Source organism: Colletes latitarsis, chromosome 7 (assembly GCF_051014445.1).
Source record: "Colletes latitarsis isolate SP2378_abdomen chromosome 7, iyColLati1, whole genome shotgun sequence".
NCBI classification, from domain to species: domain Eukaryota; kingdom Metazoa; phylum Arthropoda; class Insecta; order Hymenoptera; family Colletidae; genus Colletes; species Colletes latitarsis.
In genome coordinates, this window is record NC_135140.1 from 3,552,412 (window position 1) to 3,567,256 (window position 14,845).

General features: G+C 37.2%; 2 protein-coding genes across 4 annotated transcripts; both read left to right on the forward strand.

Moving 5' to 3' along the window:
* The first annotated feature begins 5,727 nt into the window (after positions 1 to 5,727).
* Not (ubiquitin carboxyl-terminal hydrolase nonstop) lies at positions 5,728 to 10,191 on the forward strand. Of its 2 annotated transcripts, none has more exons than XM_076768229.1 (6): positions 5,728 to 6,447; positions 7,595 to 7,727; positions 7,797 to 8,012; positions 8,103 to 8,517; positions 8,596 to 9,162; positions 9,240 to 10,191. In XM_076768229.1, exons 1-6 carry the CDS (start codon positions 6,328 to 6,330, stop codon positions 9,295 to 9,297), a joined length of 1,509 nt encoding a protein of 502 aa, XP_076624344.1. In that variant the 5' UTR covers positions 5,728 to 6,327; the 3' UTR covers positions 9,298 to 10,191. The 2 variants fall into 2 exon arrangements, with proteins under 2 accessions (XP_076624344.1, XP_076624345.1); XM_076768230.1 differs by lacking the exon at positions 5,728 to 6,447 and adding an exon at positions 6,506 to 6,616.
* A 1,183-nt stretch (positions 10,192 to 11,374) lies between these two features.
* LOC143343706 (hexosaminidase D) lies at positions 11,375 to 14,540 on the forward strand. Of its 2 annotated transcripts, XM_076768869.1 has the most exons (9): positions 11,375 to 11,511; positions 11,600 to 11,654; positions 12,021 to 12,236; positions 12,301 to 12,649; positions 12,722 to 12,796; positions 12,965 to 13,160; positions 13,218 to 13,493; positions 13,562 to 13,648; positions 13,715 to 14,540. In XM_076768869.1, exons 1-9 carry the CDS (start codon positions 11,483 to 11,485, stop codon positions 13,887 to 13,889), a joined length of 1,458 nt encoding a protein of 485 aa, XP_076624984.1. In that variant the 5' UTR covers positions 11,375 to 11,482; the 3' UTR covers positions 13,890 to 14,540. The 2 variants fall into 2 exon arrangements, with proteins under 2 accessions (XP_076624984.1, XP_076624985.1); XM_076768870.1 differs by lacking the exons at positions 11,375 to 11,511; positions 11,600 to 11,654 and adding an exon at positions 11,744 to 11,943.
* Positions 14,541 to 14,845: the final 305 nt, after the last annotated feature.

The following is a 14,845-nucleotide window of genomic DNA, read 5'->3' on the forward strand; positions in this document are numbered from 1 at the left end:
ACCGATGTGTTCACAGGCCAAAGTGATCAACTCCATTGTTTTTTTGGGAAAAGACATGCATCCTCCAAAGGCAAACATATAATAGTAATAAAAAGTTAATAGAACTGTATCAGAAATCGCGACAATCCCAACGCTCTATCGTCGACCTGAATTGCAACAAAAAGGGAAAGGAATTTCTTGAATCATCGAACGATATTTTGATGTCACTCATCAAGATGCGTTAAGCATTATCAAAATTGAAAAGGATAGACTTAAGATTATATTCGCCGACCTATTTAATACAATTTAGTTTAAAGCTTACTTGTATAATAAAAACAAAAGAATACACTGCTATACGAACGATTACACCGCTACCTACGATAGAATCTCCAAGCTTGACGAGCACAGTCGGGACAGTCGGTTAAGAAGCGTATCTATAGGAAACGAAGAGTCAGTTGAGCGCTTACGAGAGAGTGACCCCTCTGGTGGCGAGTACGGGAGGTGTCGCCACAAATAGGTGGGATACCGATTATCGCGAGACCATTTAGCGTCGAAGAAAACGTACTATTTTTCTTTATTTTTCAATCTGACTGCCATACCGACCTGAAAATTTGAAAGTAATTTTAGTCGCCTCTTCTCATGGATGACGATCAGTTGAGAAACTATATACTGAATTAGTATTGATGGGCAGACAGTTGTAGTGTGTACGTAAATACATGTAAGTTGACTATGGAAGGGATTAAAATTCATTTCTGAATCTATTGTGAATGATACGAAAATGGATGGGGATTCGAAACCCCATAAAAATGGGCCGAAAAAATGCATTGGGTGAAAGATCTACTCGTATACCTCGTCTGTGACAATACTCTAGAATCTTTGATGAATCAATGAGAATCAAAACTAATCTAGCGAAGAAACTCTATATTTATGATGACCTATGCAAGGCGGATCGCAGCCAATTTGCTAATATTATTTAGTTTTTAATTAATAATTGCATTACCCGGCTAAGAGTGATACGATTATTAATTAAACGTTAAATAATATTACCCAGGTCTCGCCACGTGGAAGTTGCTGCGAATGGAGACCCGCCCTATCCGATTCCCAACCACCTTCCATTAATAAAGAGCTTCTGTGACCAACGATCGTTAGTCGAGGAAGCAACAAACGAAGACAGTTGAAAGAATTTTTCTTCAAATAAAAATAACTTGCCTAACATAATGGTTAACTAAACACCTGCCTAACTATAAATCTAAATTCGTTTATTATATCAAGAAGCAATTCTAAATTCGCAGCCATTAGCTCGATATCACCCACGAAGAATAACTTTTCTATCGTGGGTGACACCGATTACCAGGTCTCACCACGAGGAGGTTGCTGCGAGTGGAGACCCGAAGGGAGATAGATGGAATCCAAGTTTCATCGATCTCCCTTTTACATCCTTAGAAGCTAAATTACTAAATTAGAGAGATAGAAGGAAACAATGTTCCTTCGATCTTTTAGTTTAGTTGTGCCAAATAATTATTTCGTTTGAAAAGGGATGAAGGTAAATCAAGGGACGCGACGCGATGCTGTACCGTACAGCAGATCTTCGGATCAAATCATGTTTCAAGAAACGAAAGATCGAGAGAACGAGAAGCTAAGTTAATAATTGCTTGGTATCGCGGCCTTAAAACTAAATTTACCCTAAGGGCCTTAGAGATAAAAATCCCCACGATGTTCCGCAATGTCCAACGATGGCCTGTAAGTAAGCTGAAACAAACTAAAAAAGGCGACATTTACGATTAGTTAAATATAATAAATTGGCGAACACGAAGCCCTGAAATAAAATAAATGGACCGATCGATGTCCTTGCGTTGTCGTCCCACGATGTCCCACGACGATGGAGGCCTGTAAGTAAGCTGAAACTCAAAAAGTTCGCATTTGCGATTAGTTAACACAACATATACAATAAGCAACGTTTAAGCAAGAATAAAATAGAGGAACAAACACATTCGCAAACAAGGAGCCAGAAATAAAATATGTAAGAAGATCCGACAAATGAAAGCGAGGCAAAACGATAGATTCAAACCCAGTAGACATTTGAATGTCGAAAAAGAAGTAAGAAATTGGAGATTGAGATATCACTCGCCACTGTGTCGATAGTGGTCAGTGAAACAGATTTTACATTGGACAAACCAAACAAGGAACCAGTAGTAAAATATGGAACGGGACCAGAAAAGTAAAAGCAAGATGTAACCCCACATTCAAGCCCAACAGACGCTTGAAGGTCAAAAAAGAAATTAGACAGGAGAGATTCAGAATTCACTCACTACTGGTCACTGATGGTCAGTATTGATCACTAGAGTTGACCAGTGCTCACCCAGTGGTCAGTAGTGGTGAGTAAAGGTGGAGCGCAGAACCACGAGGTTCCGTCACATCCGCCAGCCTAGAAAAGAAAGAGCGAGAGAGAGAGAGAGTTCGTCACCGGCAGTGTAACTTATTGTTAGCCTCAGGCATGAAAAATGAATATTCTATGCAAAATGGTATTAAAAACAATTATTTATACAACCCACGCTATCGAGCATTATTTAAACTATTGTTTGATGTTACTTAATAATTATTGCAAACAATAGGTATGAAAATATGAACAAATTCGAGGAGACTGAAAGTTTCTTTGAATTTCTGTTGAGAACCAAGGTCGCACATCACGTATTCATTTCTTCGATCTTTTGTCCTTTATACGATACTTTCTTTTGTATAAGTTTTCATCTGTCATTTCTTATTAGTAAATTATACAGGATTCTAATAACGATACGTAAACTACGTCACTAAAATCGCAAAACAATATATTGCAACACCCAACAAAACATGCATTAATGCACACGAAGAGAAGTTGTGTATTTTGGATCGTAAATTTGGAAAATATTCAAGCATCCAGGGGTTTAATCTCGAAACATGCGAGAACAACTCTCGTGTCGGCCAATTGGAACGATTTAAAAATATTAAAAAAATATTAAAATGATTATAAATATTATATTGAAAAATTTCAAATCGTTCTGGAAAAATTATTTTCGTTTACGGAGGTCAATTAGAATCGTTTTTGGTAATAGACATATCCTTGAAATCCTACGTATTTTCGAGAAAAACAATTCTCGTCGAGATTATCCTAGGTAGGAATCGCGATTGTAAACGAAATACAATAAACATTCCAAGCTACCGTTTTTCTTTTGATGCTGTACGAAACATACACGAGGTATACGAATAGACCTTCCACTTTATGGACTTTGACGATCTAATCTGACTGCCATACCGAGTTATTTTTTAAATAAATAAGGATTTTTAATGTAATTGTCAATGAGGTACATCCTAACATATTTTAATAATTTTGAAATCTTTAAATAATCTTAATCGATTAATGTCCAATGATGGACCGTATAGCTTTCATTCCGTTAAAAAATAATAAAATTTCTGAAATTTCATTTTCTGTCTCACTTCAATGAGGTACATCCTAACATATTTTAATAATTTTGAAATCTTTAAATAATCTTAATCGATTGATGTCCAATGATGAACCGTATAGCTTTCATTCCGTTAAAAAATAATAAAATTTCTGAAATTTCATTTTCTGTTTCACTTCCTCTTGTGTTCATTTCTAAATCTAATTTCAGGCCAGAAACGTTATTCCGAAATTTCACGCGAATCTTTAAAATGTCATAACTCCTGAACGGATTGGACGATTTTAATGTTTAAAAAAGCAAACTACGCGTATTTGGATGGAGAATATGTAGAAATCCCAAAAATATTCTAAAAGTTATTCCTTGACCCCGCAAAATGAGAAAAACCCCCTGAAAATGGTCCAATTTTCAAACAGCCATAACTCCTACAATAGTGAATATATTGCAATGAAACTTTTTTCGGAAGTAGAGCTCATGAGTACCTACAAAAAAGTATTACACAACTTTTCACTTCTTCTCGTGTTCATTTCTAAATCTGTTGGTAACGTTGCGAGTGACACGGAAATGGTAATGGGGCTCTAGAGCCCCAGTGAAACGGGCCGAAAAAATACATTAGGTGAAAGATCTACTCGTATACCTCGTCGGTGGTGAAAGGTCTACTCGTATACCTGGTCTGTGCTTTCACCTTATGGACTTTCGCGGCCGAATCTGACTGCCATACCGACCTGAAAATTCGGAGCTGATTTTAGCGGCCTCTTCTCATGGATGGCAGTCAGTTGAGAAACTATTCACTGAATTAGTATTGATGGGCAGCAGCTGTGTGTGTGCGTAAACACATGTGAGTTGCGGTGCACGTATCAATGAGATACATCGTTAGGTATTTTGATAATTTTGAAAGTTTTAAATAATCTCAGCTTTCATTCCTTTAAAAAATAATAAAATTTCTGTAATTTCATTTTCTGTCTCACTTCCTCTTGTAAATCTGTTGGTAACGTTGCGAGTGGTACGGAAATGGTAATGGAGCTCTAGAGCCCCAGAGAAACGGGCCGAAAAAATACATTACGTGAAAGATCTACTCGTATACCTCGTCTGTGATCTAGCGTCGAAGAAAACGTACTATTTTTCGACAAACTTGGACGTTCTGCCGCATTTTCATTCGCAGTATGAAAAGATTTCTAAACAACAACACAGATGACAGTACAAATATGTTTTGGTTTTGCTATGCCCAATCCGTGAAGCACAGCTCGATGTTGTCAAGATGTTTCGAAAAGTTGCAACAATGTATGACAACAAACAAACGCAAGACAAAGTCTTCAGTTACTAGAACAATTTAATATATCGATATGCTCGTATGTAATCTTATTTTACTAAACATTACGATACACACAAGGTACAATTTTACGACAAGAAATAGTATTAATTCTAGCAAAAACAAGCGTGAATAGGTATACGAAATTGTATTGGCTATTTTCGAGGTTAGGAGATGGATTCGTTGATCAAAATTTAACTTGATTAACGGGTCATTTTTGATAATTGATGAAGCTGTAGAGAATAGCATTAAGCGTTAATGGGTCACGCAACAAAGAAATCATCGGTTAGCGTTTTCGCTTTTGTGATCTCCTGAGAAAGCGATTCCGAAGGGATGTACTTACATACACCGTGCGCAGCTGTTACTTCTGGATGAGGGGGGTTAGGAAAGCCGGGGTTTCAGGGCCGTATTAATTTCTTGCAACCTAAAACACGTATTGTAGGTATTATTAACGTTTTGTGATTTTCTTTATTTTTGTACGATCACATGTATCGTTGTAGCGATACATTTTCAATTCGTCATTGAAGACAATGCATATACCATATATTTACTCTCGTTTTACTTGCTTTCTTCGATTCTCTTCAATTCCGTAACTTCGCGAATCGATCTTCCGTTTTACGATGCACGCAACGAAAACGGTAGTTCGAGACTGCGAATGCCTCGTAATCGTTTGAATAAGAAACGAATTTCGCAGCCAATCGTGTGGTGATACGTGAAGCAACTCGAGCCGCGATTGGCAGAAATTTCTTGTTTCGATAGGCGATCGTTTCCAATTTTGACAATTGAAAACACGACTCGAAGCATTTTTACAAAATCATCGTGACTTTCTCGAAACTTTCGGTCCGTCGTGTTCGAGCAACGTGATTTTTCGCGATTCCTCGTAGGTTGGAAATAAAACGGGAATTATCGATGGAACCCTGGGCGCGCTTCGACGGAGTCGACCCTGCAAACGTTCTACTGTTAGTAGAGGGGGTAGAGAGGGGCTGGCTCGTACCGGCGGCGCCTGCAGTGACCGGCTGGTGTCCGTGAGCACCCGGGTGTTGAAAACGTGGTCACGAGAAGTCAAAACGGTGTTTTCCCTTGAAGAGGTCGACGCCAAGAGCATCGGTAGACTTCCCCCTTGTCTCGTGGGTGTTAAAATAAGGATCGTCCGCTTGGTCGTGCGCATCTCTGTTTCATTTCGCTCGCCTCTCTTGTTCCTCCTCTGTGGTCTGTCTCTCTCCAACAAACGGGGACAGATCGGTACGGTGTGACAGCGATCGACTGACTACGACACTGCACGGACAACCCTTGCGCTTTTTTCCCAAGGTTCACGCGGTTTTCCATGTCAACGACACGCGCGCTCCTACCAAGGCCAGCGTGCTACGCCCCGCACAGAGCAGCCTCCATCGTCGCCGTCAAGCGATCGCTCCACGTAGCGTTCGTGTCCGTCGTCGACGGCTCGTTCTCTGCGTCGTGTCGTCGGTGGTCAACGCACGGTTCGTTGTGGTCATTGTCGTCGTCATCTGGTCGGTGGTCAAAGAGGGCCGGCGAGCATCGAAGTACGTGCAGACTTATCACCGGGGCGAGGAGGAGGCAGGGCAGCGTCGCTCGCGCCAGCCTGAGATGAGCGACCATGGCTGCATACACTTAAATAATTTCAAAGCAGCCAAGGGTATCCAGCCGTACAAAGTGATACACTCCTATTTCGTGACCAGCACGTCGGCCGAGGCACGCGTAAGAAAGGTGCGACTATCTTTTTCTTGCGTGATCCGTGGTCAAGGTTCTGTCTTTGTCTCTTCTCTCGCTTTCGCCTATGCTGTCTCATGCCTTCGATCCGGCTGTTTTTCGTCTCCGCCTTGCTATTCGGTGGTCTCGATACGGTATTGTGTTCACCGGATACGCGATAAAAACGGTAATTTGAGAAAAATAACAAATCGCCGCGACACCAAGGACCTTCACAATCTCGGAAGTCGGGAGATCATTTTCTTTCTTTGTCGTTTTCTGGTCGCGCTTACGATCTTGAATCACGGAGCATGCAAATCTTAGAACGACAACCCGATCCCTGAATGCGTGTGTACTATTTACTAATCTTTAGGAAGCGACGATGTGCTACTTCTGCGACTGCTCTGTCTCTATGCGACCCATTCATGTTTTATAGATACAAAGTATCCGTCAATGGATTTGCTTTTTCACTGCGACATTCGTCTTGAAACTTATTCTTTGTCTTCGAGTTGGCGTAACAGTCGGTTTCGATGGTCACGCTTTTTGACGTTTGAAAAGATTAAATGAACTTGATGAATATTTCACATATTCAATTGTCCATTCGTAATTCATTCCGTATTACTTTTCATTTTCTTTCTCCCTATTGTTTTGTTCCTTTCTCATTTCTTCGATGCATGTAAACATTGCCTAGATATCGATTACTAAAACACGAATCTGCACGATTCGAACCAAGTTCCAAAGTATAAAATAAATTACGCAGTCGGTTGCAACAATTGCAATATATAATTAAAAAGACGTCGTAGATATAATTTATTTGTTTCGATTTTATTTTCATGGATGACTCGTGTGTATAAACGGATTTAAAAATGGCCGCCGTAACGATTACTCTGCCGGTACAAAGTTTAATATAACGGTACAACAGATTTATGATTCTGCTGGTACCGTTGATTTGATGAATATTTCCAAAAATGTATAATCCAATACAATAATAATCTACATTAAATAAACCTTTGTATCATGTTTTATTCCTATGTTCCATATATATTTATTTTATTCCTATAGCTTTCTTCGAGTAAACTTTTATCTAATCTGTAATAATTGACTTGTATGCTTATACTTTTAACTTGTATTCAGGGTACAATTGATAAATGGTTTTTATACTTTTTAGGCTGTAAGCTGTTTATGTCACACATGTAAAACGTACAAAGACCGCCTTCATTCTTGTCTTCACTGTATATTCTTTGGTTGCTACGTGAAAGGTCATATACAGGAACATGCGAAGACCAAAAAGCACTTTTTAGGTAATTACATACAGGAATCGGTATAATGTACTTGTAAAACATATTTTTTAAATAAATTTTGTATTATAGCTGTTGATCTTTGTTATGGAAATATTTTGTGCTTCCAATGCGGCGATTATGTATACGATAGAGAATTATTGGCAGTTGCCAAAGCTCAGTGGAGCGAGTCTGCAAAGTCTCTAAGTTTTGGAGAATTTTATCGAGCATGGGAACCAACGCAAATAGAGGCAGAATTACTGAGGAAACATCCGCGCAGAAGACGTGTTGTAGAAAATTCTACTATAGGTAAAGGTTACAACAGGATACTCTACATACAAATCTGGAATTACAAATATAAATTAAAAGTGTATATTAATTTGTTTGTAATACTTTTAGGTCTAAGAGGACTTATAAACCTTGGAAGTACATGTTTCATGAACTGCATTGTGCAGGCGCTCATACACACGCCACTATTACGAGATTATTTCCTTGCTGACCGCCATCACTGCCCACAACCCTCTCGCTGCCTGGTGTGCGAAGTGTCGCATCTTTTTCAGGAATTTTATTCTGGTAGCAAAGCACCATTGACGCTTCACAAGCTTCTACATTTGATATGGACGCATGCCAGACATTTAGCAGGTTACGAACAGCAGGATGCCCATGAATTCTTTATAGCCACGCTCGACGTTTTGCATAGACATTGCGAAGCAGCGCCGATTTTAGTAAAAGATAATCCGCATCATTGTAATTGTATCATTGATCAAATCTTTACCGGTGGTCTTCAAAGCGACGTGGTTTGTCAGGCGTGCAAGTACGACATAAATTCATAATATAATATAGTACGTATCGTATTCTGAAAAGGTCTGTACGTATGTGATAATCTTTTTAGCGGAGTATCGACCACGATTGACCCGTTTTGGGATATATCGTTGGATTTGGGTCCGGCTGCTAGTGCGTCAGGTTCCGATAGTTCTGGCCCCCCTACCTCATTGTTAGATTGCCTGGAAAGGTTTACGCGTGCAGAGCATTTGGGATCTAGCGCAAAAATAAAGTGCAGCAATTGTCAAACTTATCAAGAGAGTACCAAGCAATTGACGATGAAACAACTTCCTATCGTGGCCAGTTTTCACTTGAAACGATTCGAGCACTCTAGCATTCAGGACAAGAAGATTTCCACATTCATCTCGTTTCCAGAACAATTAGACATGACTCCTTTTATGTCGCATAGACGAAACGGCAACAATAACAGTGCGATGATAGATGGACTACCAAAGAATGGAGAAGACATGGCATTCAGTGACAATAGATATTCATTGTTTGCGGTGATAAACCATGAGGGTTCTTTGGAAACTGGACATTACACTGCCTTTATACGGCAACAAAGAGATCAATGGTTTAAATGTGACGATCATTTGATTACAAGAGCAAGATTAAAAGACGTCTTAACTAGCGAGGGGTGAGTCCGCGGCACTGGTTATAGTGCGCAGTTAGTATTATTACGAAGGATGCAGTGAAATAACGTTTCCTTTTCAGGTATCTTCTTTTTTATCATAAACAAATTTTGGAGTACGGTCGAAACAACAAGGTGTAAACGTTAGATCATGTAATTAATTTATTTATCACGACGAATCATGGGCGGTAGACTTAAGTTCTTTAGCATCCTAAGAGATATGTAAACAGATGATTTCGTTTTGAAAACTGTCACGTAAATTTCATCCGACTTACGCAAATTCGCTTATCGGTCGAACGCGCATGATCTGCGCGACAAAATAATAAAAAAAGAAAAAAAAACAGAAACAAAGGCCTCGAAACAAAAATTTCGAACTCCTGTCCGAAATAATAATACGTTAGAAAGTGATTCAGACGGAAATACGTTTAAAGTTAGAAGAGCGAGTTACCGAATGACTATACTGTTACGCTTTGATTGTGTAAGTAAAAAGATAAAACTAGAAATTACTCATTGTTAAAAATAGTTAAGATTGACCGGATGTCGCTCTGTTAGCATAGATGTTTGTCGTGATGTTCAAACTTTTAATTAATGAACATTTCGGAAAGTATAAGGATGTCAATATCGTGTTTGCTATAATTTCATCTTTATTTCCACCATCGTGTTTTACGTTCGACGAAATTTAGGCCGACGCACACGGAGATTGATTTTTCTTGTTCGTGTCCTAAAGTACCATAAGTGTAGTTGTAAGATTAGCTCAATTTTTTTAAACGACCGATCGCATTTTTGTATATCGCTGACTGTTGTTATATTCCCCTGCCCTGACACTTGTATACATGAGATACAAAGGATGGATTACACGATTAAGAGCGTTTTTTTTTTAATTCATTTTTCTATTTTCGTCTCAAAACTGTATTACAAGTAATACGTTAGACGTTGCGTACTCGTTCGATTAAAACATTTTCTTCGCGCGATTCGTCGTGTCAACCGTCCTTTGGTGAATCACTTTTGTACAAATGAATTAACGTAAAACAAAAAGAGAGGAATAATGACATTATCTGAACAAGGCGAATTGTTTCGCGCGACTGTGTATAATAAAGAAAATCACTGTCTGACAACTTTCTTTGTCTAGTTGCCCGTTTTACTTTTCGTTTTAACGTAACGATTTAGGATTTAACGACGTTCGAACGAATGAAAAAAAAAGTAAGATGCGTAGTTCCCAGTTAAAGAATCAATCTTGTCCCATACAATAATTTTTATGTAATTTTCCGTACAGCGGATTCTACAGAATGTGCCAAGCGTTCAATTGCACTTTTTATTCTTAATTGTGTGTCTATCGTATTACTTTAGCGCTCTATTTTGTAACAAATTTCTGTATTGTGTTCATCGAAAAAATTTTCCGTTCACATTTCCCTAAAACACGTAGTTTCTTATAACCTTTCTCGCGTTAAACGCTACTCGAGAATGAAATTCAGCAGACGCCTAATATGTATTGTGTTAATCGGTGTTTAAAATGGACGATTTTTCATATACGTCTGCGTATATTAACGAAAATATACAATCCTCTGTCAAATTGTAAAGATCCTATTAAGAGATTTCTAAATGTAATTATTCTTGAACAAAAAAACTAACGTGTAATCTGCAACAGGTTCGATAACGTACGAGAGCATTGTGTGGAGAAAAACGAGAAAAACAGATATCCTAAATATTGTCATCGTCTTGACATATTTATTGATTGTACGCATTGCAACTGATTGCAATTACTATTGTGTCTATTCTAACGATGCATCGTGGCACGACCAATAAAACTTTGTCTGGTGGTTAATATTACACGTGCAATTGTAACGTTTTATATAAGGCTGAAATAACGTATAAAGAAATAAAGTTATATTTCGTGGAAAAATTACTTTTTCTATTGATTTTATCCCATCCTATATACTTTATCGCAAGAAAATTTTTATATTTACTCTATACACATTAGAATAGATAATCGTTTATTGCGTCCGATACAACCATATTTATACGGCATAAATATTGACATTTACTTTAAAAAACATACGGTATCGTAAATTCTACATTGGATTATCTTCACCGAAAATATTTCTAGGTAGATTTTTTATAGAAATAGTAACAATGTGCGTTCAAATTTAAATCTTATCCCGCGCGTTGAAACCAAATTCTCGGATAAATTTGTAACACGAACAATCATAGTTTCAGTATTATAATAAGAGATAGAAGAAAATGTTTACTGTAATTTTCCGTGTGCAAAATGATCGTAGCAATCTTATATTGTATTCCCCTCAATTAACGTTGTAGTAATGGAGGAAAGATGGACGGCTTGACGTTTGGCTTACACAGGTAAACGATCGATTGGTTGACATAAATTTCCGAAAAACAGTTGTTTGAATCTATGTTTCGTTACAGAAATATGATCTTATCTTTGCAGACTAGTTCACTTAGATCTCAAGGGTGCCCCGCCGCGGGTGTGTTATTTCGAAAAGGTCTGTTGCTTGAATAAACAACCGCATTGTTTGTACACTGTATCTTCTACTTGACAGTAGCGTCATCGGATTATGCGTTTAATGACATGATACACCGTTCTTCTATTATGTGTTAAATATGTCGTTGATATCTGTTCTTTTCATCGAATTTATACAATCATACGATTTTTTTATTTGTGAGAAACTTCTGTAGATACTTACGTTTTACAATCGTATGCGCAATAAGGCGCAACGTTTCTACATTGCATTGAGTCGTGAAATTATTGGCACAAGTATATGTTTAAAAAAGGTGTCAGTTAATGAATAAGTTTATAAAACATAGAATGATAATAATGAATTGTAAAATATGTGTGATTTGTATTATAGCTATTCCCTCTTCTGAGAACATGGGGTGCTACTGGACTGCTTCTAGAATGGGAAGATACATTTCCATACAATCGAGAGCTTTCTCATATAGGAAGCAATGGATTGAACAATTTGTCCAATGGATACACAGCTCATGAGGCTAAACATATTTTGCAAATAGCAGCAGATTGTGGTTTAGCAATTGTTCCTTTGGTGCAAACATTTGGTCATATGGAGGTATACAAAATCAAAATGAAATTATACATTTAAATTTTGTTGCCTAATATTAAATCAATTGCAGTTTGTGTTGAAACATAACGAATGGAAATCCTTGAGAGAAGTTGAGAATTTTCCAAGTTCAATTTGCCCATCTAATCCTAGAACATTGCCTTTGGTAAAGTCCTTGATTAGGCAGATAGTTAGTTTTCATCCAGACATACAATATTTACACATAGGTGCGGATGAAGTCTGGCACTTAGGACTTTGCTCTGTTTGTACAAAACGTGCTGCTGCTAACAAATATGGAAAACCATCGCTATACCTGGAACATATCTCAGCTATTGCACAATATGTACAAGAAACGTATCCCTACTTAAAAATTATCATATGGGATGATATGTTAAGATCTATAGATTTACAGGTCATGAATGGTATTTTGATAATTTATTAGCGTTATTATTAGTTGTGTATGGTTTCATAAATATATGTCATATAATTTTTAGATCATTATATTGGAAAATACGTAGAACCTATGATTTGGCACTACAATCCTAGAGATAATTTTGCTTTACCTCCAGGTAAGGTTTCTTCTACTTGGCGTTATAAATATTAACGCGTTCACTGTCCGGTCTCTCAGCGGTGTATCTAATAGCATGGTGATATGACCCGTATACGGGTCACAGACAGTGAACGTGTAAATACGCCTGAATGTTAGAAAATGACATAGTATTAAAATTGTTTGGTAGGACTATGGGATAAGTATACCGCGGTCTTTCCCCGCATTTGGGCAGCCACTGCATTTAAAGGTGCTACTGGATCTTTACAGCATGTACCAGTTATAAGGCACCATGTTAGTAATCATGAGAAATGGTTAGAAGAATTAAATATAAACGTGAATAAAGTCCATGAATTTCGAGGAACAGCTTTTACCGGTTGGTCAAGGTAATTCTCTCTATAATTTGTACTTAAATAAATAGTATTAACGACTCTTAATTTTAGGTATGACCATTATGCAACATTATGTGAATTATTGCCTACGTCGATACCATCGCTAGTATTGTGTTTGAAAGTTTGGCTTCATGGTTATTCTGAACAAATACATAGTCAAGTGGCTAAAAGCTTAGGATATATAGATCATCCACTACACATAACACCACAGCCAAGACCCGCACCGATACCCAGTAATTTACTTTTTCCTGGCTGGCAAGTTGCAGTGGGCGTAGAGTGGTTTTTAAATTTTAGAGCTAAATTCCATACTATCGTTGCTAGCGAACAGTAAGTGTGAATTTCTATATTGTTATTTCTGATAATTATTTTATTGTTACGCGCCTACAATGTTACAGAATATCAACATGGATGAATCCGTGGCAAGTCAGCAATAATTACACAAATCCGATGCAGTTAGAGAATTTAGTACCTGCTTTCACAGAGTATGTTTAATTACCCCTACAGTGATTTAAATAAAAATCACATACTATCGAAAATATTTTTTGCAGATTATTGTTGGAATTATCTTCTTTAGAAGGATATTTAAGATTTCAAATGGAAAGTATTTTTTTCCCAGCAACAATTGACGAATGGTTAGGTACAAATATCCAACCCATGAAAGAGAAACTTGTAGAATTGAAACAAACTGCAGAAAATCAAATTAAATTGAACAGTCGAGTTTAATGTTTCAACAAAGTATTTTGCGGACTTTCTGCTTTAGATCTCAATGACCAATTCTGATACAAATCATGAATACGAAACGATAGGCTGATGAACAAAGTATAAGAAAAATTAGTGTTATGTATAACTTTATCTCACAAGTAGATATATTGAAAAGATTAAAAAGTAATAGTGTATGATACGCACGAGATATAATTTTATAAGAGAAAGATCGATTATTTTAATACTTATTTAGTAGTGAAGGAACTAGTGACTATGTCCTCATCGCCTGAGCTTTGTCATTCGGCGAGCTATTCTGTGATACTGGCTATGAAAGGATTGTAACGTAATTAAGCTCAATAACCATACTTCTTGGCTATTGTATATATCATATTTGCTTCTATCTACGTTTGTTGTGCGCATAGTATGTGCAAATATTTTTTCTACTCCTTTCAGAATCACCTCTTTGAAGAACTAGCGAAAATCGTATTGATCCATTGTATGAAGATTCTACGCAATACGCATTATATTTCATTCAGTCTTTTTTATTTACTAAATACTTCTTTTCAAAACATATTATCGATGTAATATATTGCTATCTCTAAACTTAGTAGAAGATTGAAGTAGGCGAAGTTTAGATGAAAATAGTAGTAATAAATAAATAATAACTATCAATATGATTTTTTTTCTCGGTTGACTGTATTCGTTTTTTACCGTTTCTTTTATAATTCACGGCTATCTCGTATACTCCGTGAAAAACAAAAGAAGGTAGTTGTTAAGGAAAAAATTTCTGAAAAAATGGCTTTTTTAAATTTATTTCAAATAATATCGTTCTCTAAGTCAGTTGAATAAAGATCATGCCAAAAATTAGAGAGTACAATGAACAAGAAGCTTTGAAATTAGACGAATGTTTTAAGGAGATCCTAGCTCGTGTCAGACCTTATGTATTAGAGTTGACATCCGCAGAAAGTGCTCAATTA